This window comes from Chenopodium album, chromosome 11 (genome assembly GCF_948465745.1).
Source record: "Chenopodium album chromosome 11, dcCheAlbu1.1, whole genome shotgun sequence".
Taxonomy (NCBI): domain Eukaryota; kingdom Viridiplantae; phylum Streptophyta; class Magnoliopsida; order Caryophyllales; family Amaranthaceae; genus Chenopodium; species Chenopodium album.
The window spans coordinates 20,780,437-20,788,991 of record NC_137844.1 but is presented as its reverse complement, the minus strand read 5'-3'; the positions used below and the strand labels follow the sequence as shown (position 1 = coordinate 20,788,991).

General features: G+C 29.4%; 1 protein-coding gene across 1 annotated transcript; it reads right to left on the bottom strand.

Annotated features, from left to right (window-relative positions):
• Positions 1–2,083: 2,083 nt before the first annotated feature.
• On the bottom strand, positions 2,084–8,332 carry LOC145567483 (protein SAR DEFICIENT 1-like). Its single transcript, XM_081626775.1, has 7 exons — positions 8,015–8,332; positions 7,538–7,613; positions 6,052–6,601; positions 3,717–3,877; positions 3,340–3,543; positions 3,027–3,126; positions 2,084–2,501 (listed from the first exon to the last, which is right to left on the bottom strand). Exons 1-7 carry the CDS (start codon positions 8,098–8,100, stop codon positions 2,338–2,340), a joined length of 1,341 nt encoding a protein of 446 aa, XP_081482901.1. The 5' UTR covers positions 8,101–8,332; the 3' UTR covers positions 2,084–2,337.
• Between the last annotated feature and the right edge of the window lie 223 nt (positions 8,333–8,555).

The window sequence follows — 8,555 nt, the reverse complement described above, 5'->3', positions numbered from 1 at the left end:
CGGTGGATTTCTCGAGGCGTAGGAATCTGCTAAAAGTGTTAGTTGCCATGTACTGGTGTCAGATACGTATTATATCCTTTACTCTTTTATTTGTAGAACTAACACTTTTTTGTAGGTGCCGACGTATACGGAGTGTTTAGGATCGCACAACGTCTTAAATCATTCTTCGTCCCAATAGATTACTTTGACTATCGCTTTTGAAACTAACGTTTCTACAAACTCAGATAAAGTGGGGGCTTCTATAGACACCTAAAATGTCTCCCCAAAACCCAAACCCGATGATGAACAACCTTTCACCGCCATTATTGGTCGGGTCAAGTATTTAATCTTGAAAGTACTTAAAATCCATGTTCAGTTAAACACTGTCAACATATTCAGTCAACAAATCAGTCAAACCATTTATTCAAACTCAGTCTAACTCATATCCTAGCCCAAACCTTTTTTAATTCATTTTATGTTATTTATTAATTAAGCCCAATTAATAAATAATAAAAACCCTAAGCCTAAATTAATCCAGAATAGCTAAAACGGCGCATAATATATCACAAACTTAATTATTAAGCAAGGAATGAATGAATCTGGACTATTTTTGGGAAAACATGTGCACCATGTCACGGCAAACACATCGCGTCACTGTATTCCGCGCCGTGTCGCGGCATTTCATACCGTGTCACGGTATCCCGCGCACCGTTTCACGACACACATGCCGTGACGCGGCATTTTTCTAGGGTTTCTTCGCAGAGCCTTTTCACTTCTAGGGTTCCATGCTTCACCCTACTCATCTCCTCTATAAATACGAGGTTGATTTTCTCAGTTTTGGCGCACCACAATCATTCTGCTATCTGTCTTTAGCCTAAATACTAGACTCCCTATTCTTCCACAATACTTCCCCTAAACACTCCAAGGAGTCCATACTTGACCCGAAGTTCCATACTTAAACCAAGGCGTGAAAAGGTATAATTGACTAAGGGTTTGGACCAAATCAACTCTACTTTTTGTTTAATTTAATTTCAATTTGATTTATATTTTTATTGAGGTTACTAACAATTTATTTATGATGTAGCAATTCAAAGAGACACGGAAAGTGAGTAATTAATCACTTAATTACTCTTATTTTTATTCTTGTTGCTAGTATCATGATTAGGTTTATTATTATTTGATTCGACTGACGTTATTATGGTTAAAATGCTTCCAATGTTAATGTTTATTCTATTGTTTATTGTTGATCACCATATTGCATGTTAAAGGGAATGTGTAATTGAAAATCACGACTAATAAGATAATTTAGACGACTGATTTAGGTTCCTTCTTAATTTTGTTGTTAAATCAAGTGGTCACCAATATTTTAGAATTATGTTGCATTAACATTCAACCAATTTAGCATAATTATAGTTTGGAGCAAATTGAATATTTATTTGCATGCCTTTGAGATCTCAGGAATTACTTTTTACAATAAGAATCGAGTAGAGGAGTAACCATATGGAGTTAGTAATCTCATGGATTATGAATGGGGTGTAACCTTCACGGGTCAATCGTTGTTGCCTATCGCTGTCCCTTTATCGTGGTTGCCTTATAATGATTCATGAACGGTTTACAAGTTCCTTAAAAACTTGTTGGGGACGCCCTATTTTGCTTTGTCCCTAATCGTATGTCAATTCCCATTCCGGTGAGTGCCAAGCATATTCACAACATGCTTAACGTAGGCCCATTTCGAATAACGCCTACAGTACCCATGATATTTTACAAAAAAAATTGCACCTAATACCTCTAGACTCATAACAAATGTTATTTTTGATAGATTACGACCCCCGAAGCATCAAATTCTATTAAGTTATTACAGTATAATTCTACAATATAAAGTACTAAAAGGGAGTCAGTACGTGGGCATGATATTAATTTTAATGTCAATGATATTTGCATTTGTTAGATGATCAGAGTATTTAGTATATTTTCTTACAAACTTGAGGAGTACACGGTGCATTTTTTTTATACGTTAAAATTATTAAGAAGTAATGTCATTAGTTAAAAGGTGTTTAATACTTGTATTTAAAAAACTTAGATCTCTTAAGTAATAAATTGTAAGTGCCAGAAAGCTACAGTATAATATATTGTGACGGAAAACCTTAAAATCTATCACATTATAGCTGCGCTCTAGAGTGTAACTCCACACATGGAAGCATGGGGAGAGAAACCTAAAACATAATGTTGTTTATCTATTAGCAAATAAAAAGACTAAATAAAATAGTTTGCGCTACATGTTTGGTGTAGATCAAACTACGTACCACACTAAACAAAATTATTAAAATATTTACATGTAGCTACATATATTATCTCTCTTTAGAGCAAGAGTTGTGGTGATGCAGCCCAATTTCCAATTAATTCCATGGGTAGATTGTTTTGAATCATATCACCACCTTCTATTCCCATAATTTGTCCACCACCTACTATCTCGTATGGCATAACACATTGTATATGAGTGCTGCTTTCTGCCACATTATCACCTGTTTTTAATTTAAGAAAATAAGAAAAAAGAAAATCCATAAGATGAGAATAACACTAAGATTATAAGTCTAATGTTAAACTATAAAAAACATACCTTAGGTATAATTTGAATTATGATTTAGTGAAATTGTTTAATGCTTTTTGTTGGTTTTAATCATGTGAGCTGAGTGTAGGGGACTAGGGGTGGTATTGAATAGGAATATACAATTTAGTAATTATTGAGACAAAATTAAGAAATATTGTATGTATGACTGTGTAATAAAAATCTCAGAAATATACAAGTTGACAAGTCTAGACATCCTTTATTCAATATATGCGATTTTCTAAAGAGGTCTACTTTTTATTAACTTTATTAATATACTCATTTTTTTTTTTTTAATTAGGTAACTTAACACAAAATTATTATATTTCTATATTAAGATTTTACGACATAATGAAGATTTATATACAAGTTTACGCGTTATGTGTTTATATTAGCATAATTCTTAAAAATTGCAGTAAAGCTTAGATCAAAAATTGCTCACCTTGAAAAAGCTGCAAAGACTCATTGACTGGTCTGTCCACTTCTTGCAAGGAAGCCCAATTTTTATACGCGTTCTTCACCAACTCATCTATTGTCTCATTCTGAAAATGTCAAACAATGTATTAATTAAAATTGAAATTAGAACTTAGTATTTTTACTAATCACAAGCAGCTTACACAAAAATATTAATTCAATAAGAAATTTGCATTTTTATTTTATTTTATTTTATTTTTGACAGGTTGCATTATAATAATAATAAAAAAAAAAAAAAAATAGTAGTAAATAAAAAAAATTAGAATGACAAATATTCGTACCTTAATATAGGATCTGAAATCTGAAGTGGAGTATAATTCCCCATCAATGTTGTGTATGCTAAAAATATTACAAGTAGCATCCAAAGTGATTGTAAAATTTGATCCTTGATAAATGTAAAGTTTGTTGCCAACGTTGCACGTTTTTGCATGCTTCAATATTGAGTCCCACATTCTATCTGAAATTCCTGCTTTCCCACCTAGTATCTGTTCCACATCACATAATTAAATTCATCATTAGCCTTTGTTTTTGAAAAATTTACATTACATCCTATTTGTCGTTCTTCAGTAACTACTTGTTACATTATTTAATTGTATTACTGTCGTGACTATTAAATTTGTAGGGCCATAGTATTTCACGAAGAGAGTTATATTATTACCTTCTTGAGCTTGATTGAGTCGATAGCAGACAGTTTTAAGAAATCTTGCACAGTTTTAATGCCGTCTAGTTCAAGTCTTTTGTGGAATTTCCCATCTTTACCAATCTTCTCTAGACGCCATACTTCATCTTCAAGCATTGGTGGATAATGCTTCCTGTATACTGCAGTTAAAAAATTTCACAAATAATTATTTAAAAAAAATTATATCAATTATATTTTCCATTGATAAAAGTCATAAAGTTATAGTGCAAGCATTCAAGCAACATTAATATATAATATCTAAAAATTTATGTAGGAGCAATTTAAATTAATACGTAGTAATTACTTTAATAATTTGCTTTATGAAATTATTTTTATTGTTCAATTTAATCCTTATTTATATACTTAAATAGGTTTCATGTGTTAATACTAGCATAATTCGACATAAATTAAAACAAAGCTGATAATCGAAATTATAATAATAGATTAACAAAAGGAAGTTAAGATTTTCTTCTCCAATACAACTTTACGAGTGAGCAACATCCTATTCATCGCGGGGTCTATTCATTAAAGTGATAAGACTTTGTTTATAAAAGTAGAATGGCAAGAACCACACAAAATAATACATACGTACATCTAAGAAGTGTTCACTAAATATTTTATTAGGTCAACGACGACTACTAAGTATAAGTATATTAGTCTTTCGAAAGATGCCAAACATAAAAAGCATCATTCTCATCAAAAGCACTAGTCCTTTTCACCAAACCTTGAGTGATAGATGTGAATTATTCATATGTTCATACATATTATCTCTTTAGATCCAATAATTTTGGTCCAACTAATCTTGTTTAGATAATTATTATCTACTTAGCTTTTTATAGCTTTATCTTAAATAATCACTTAATACCTTTTTAAACAATGGCCAATTTTTTATGCTTCATCAACCTTTTAAATTATACCAAATTGGGTATAAACAAATGGTCAATTATACATAAGAAAAAAAATAGACATTTTTTTGTTGATTTATTTCTATGCGATTATGTAATATTAATTTTTTATAATATTATTGATACATGTACTTAAATTAGGAAGACTATTCAATGGCTACAATAAAATTGTAGCTATTGTAGTTAGTTTTAATCTTGGCCTTATATTTTTTAATGTTTAATCTTGTCCATTCATCCAATTGACTTTGATTTTTAATAAGAAATGAAAAAAAAATAATAAAAAAGCAGTTTTCTTGATTATGATTTTTTAAAAATTAAACAATTACTAAAACAAAAATTTTGAACTTTGTCATTGATGCATATTCGATCTTGCAATTTCTAAGTTCAAATGATTGTCCCATCTCCATTAAATTATAGTTTATTAACAACAAACCTGTCTACCGCATTATATATTGCAAGCCTGCAAGGTTCATAATTCTTTCATCAAATTTATCAAAATATAAATCATCCTCCATCAAAGAAAACCAGAAAAAAGGGAGGAAAAAACGAAGAAGATGATAAAAAGTTATGAAATTTGTCTCTAGTTTTCCAGAAACCAATTAATTCACATTGAAGATAAAAAAAAATGAAAACACCTAGTAAGATAAATTATAAATTCCATATCCTTCGACCAAATCCTCTAGTTTTTTTTTTTTTTTTTTTTTTTTTTTTTTTGACAAAGTATATTTTAAAGTCAACAAATGGATGAATATTTACAATGGCCACAATTTTATTATAGCCATTTGAAAACTGTCCACTTAAATTAAAGTTTCACCTTAACAAAAATGAAAGAAAGATATATTAAGAACATTATAAACAATGTTTTTGGTGTTTAGAGAGGAAAATTCCAACGAAATTTGGTTCTCATGGGGGGCATTTTCGTAAATAAATCAGCAACTTTTTCATTATTGTGGGCTCCACAATTGAATAAAATTGTTGGTTTATTTACAAAAATGTCATGTGAGAAACAAATTTTGTTTTTCACTATGAGAAATTGGAACATCCTCGTTTAGAGAGCCACAAGGGCGAATGATGAGTATTGAACCCAAGATCTTTTGGAATCGAGAGGGAATTAAAACTCTAATCACTTGAACTAGCTTTCACTCTCACAATATGCACAAAGGCGGTATCATATTTAATACTCCGTAAACAAACATTTACCGAAAAAAACAAACCATGTAAATAACCAAATATATATATATATATATATATATATATATATATATATATATATATATATATATATATATATATATATATATATATATATATATATATATATATATATATATTAAAAAACAAATAATAAGTAAATAAAAAAAATTAGAAATGTATGTTCAAACAAAGAAAGAACAAAAAAGTGAACTAACCTTCTCCACGTTGGTCTTTGACAATAAAAGCCTCAGTTAAAGCTTCAAGAATTCTACCATCACTTGAGGTTCCAGGAACCACTCTTGCACCAAGTTTGAATTTCCTACTTCGAATCCAGCTAGAGTTGTCCGTAAACTCGATTTCGCCTAGCGTTACACAATACCCATGTTTTATAGTGTAATGCACGTCTTTGGCAATGAGTGGACGTCGTCCTGATCTTTCCTTAACGATTTTTCCATTAAACTCATCGACGGTCCATATATCACGATCTGTGGACGGGAAATCTCCGTCGATCACTACAATTTCAACCTTGATAGGGTGTTGTGGAACCTTTCGTATGATTTGGTCACCTATTTTTTCAACTAGCATGAGATTGAGAGAATCTCCATTAATGTCTGTTATTTTGTTGCATGTAAATATTGTTGGCAAATCTTTATTTACAAACATTAATTGCATGCATGCTGGTTCTGGTGCTTGTATTCTAAACGATGGAACCCTAGTCATGGTACGCATGGTTCTTTGAATGCCACGTTCAACTTCTTCATTAACCTATTTAAAATTAAATCAGTCAAAAATCAGCATAAATTTAATCAGATCAACGATATAAAAATACAAATACGTGAGGCAATAATGTTTGGGAATTTTTAAGCTATTGCCACTACAAGTGGTTATTTTGTACAAAAATAATAATAAAATTCTTTTTTGTATTAGTATAAAAAAAAAAAAGTATAGTGGGTTTTAACTAATCAAAATTTAGATGTTAGTTTCATAGATAAAAAATAAAAACATAAAAAAAAAAAAAATGGTATTACATTATTAGAACAAATTAACCGGCATCTAAAATCCGGACTTTTGATTTGCAAGGATAAAAGTAATATAGTAAAAACACAAAAATTCTTAGATATAGAATGATTACTTGTTACAGAAAAATATAACTAATTATTTGTGCCGAGTACTAGCTAGCTAAAGTGATACAAAAAATTTACGGAGAAACTAAGAGCCTGTTCTGATTGACTAAACTAAACTGAACTGAATTGAACTTAACTTAACTTATTGAAGCTGAACTGAACTGAATAGAATATTTATGAGAGAAGGAAATTAAGAATTGAAATAAACTGAACTTACTAGAGCTGAACTAAAATGAACTAAATTAAACTGAAATGAAAATAATCTGAAGAGAACGAGCCCTAAAATCATATATCACTATACGAGGGAAAACAATTATATCTGACTTTTGTCACTACTCACTCAAGCCACCAAGTATCTAGTAAAACTAAAATTTATCTCAATTAATATTTTTATTATAAACTACGGTAAAAATGTATAAATCAACTTTTTAAATTTGAGGACTTCAATAATACAAAAACCTTGTCAAAAAAAATTAAAATAAAAAAGATATTTTTGCTCCTGCAATAATTATTGTACGGATGAATATAGAGTACTTGGTATATTTGAAAGTTGAGTGGACCAGTTTAAAAGCCATACCACTCGTCTAAGCAATGGTTCAAATGAATTGACGAACGATTGCAAAGACTTGGCCATCATTACTTCTCCAATTACACTGCAAAATCAACAACATAGTTTAAGTACTTTAAATTAAGTTAATTGAAATTTTCAAAAAATTAATGACAAGATTTTCCAAATTAATTAAGATTAATTTTAATAAAAATAGTTAAGTTCAAAAAATAAATTAGTTGATTAGGTTAGAAAATTAACTAACTTTTAGAATATAAACTAATTTTTAGAAAATAAACAATAGAACAAATAATATAAATTAAACTCATAAAGTGTTTTATTTTTAAGGGAAATTTGAAAAATACTTTGTTCATGTTAATTTTAACAAATATAAACTTTTACAAATAAAACAAGTTTATAAGAATTATTGAGACTAATTAATTATTTAAATTCATTTGGAGAAAAAAAAAAAAAAAAGCCAACAACAACAACAACAAAATTACGTACGATGCAAAAGAAGGCATGGATTTCATTCTTTTTTCTTTTGGTTGATCATCGCTTTCGATATCAGGAGCAATGCGTTTGGCAGCCATTTGAACACGAAAGAAAAACTGAAATTTAAACTAATTGTAAACCAAGATTTGGAAAGAGATTATATGTGAATCTAAGTTTAGTTTGTCGATAGATTTTGTAGTTTAAATGTTCTAAATTTAATTGAAAGGATAAAGTGGTTTTATAGAGGTAAAGGACATGATATAAGTGGGATACAAAGTCAGTCAACTGATATATAAGTAGAAGTCTTTTAATTAATAATAGAAAATGAAGTTTCGTGGTTGGTGATGGGAAGTAATCGAGTAGAATCCCTCTTAGATGACTTAAACTATGGTGACGCAAAGAAAAAAAAGAAAAAAAAAAAAAAAAGCAATTCATTACGTGTTGTTTATTGGTTTAGTCTTTGTAGTAGTAAATAAACCTTTTCTACCAAATGATAAGGGATTGCATTATCACCAACTAAGGTGTAGAATTAATCTTCTCTACTCGTCTAAAA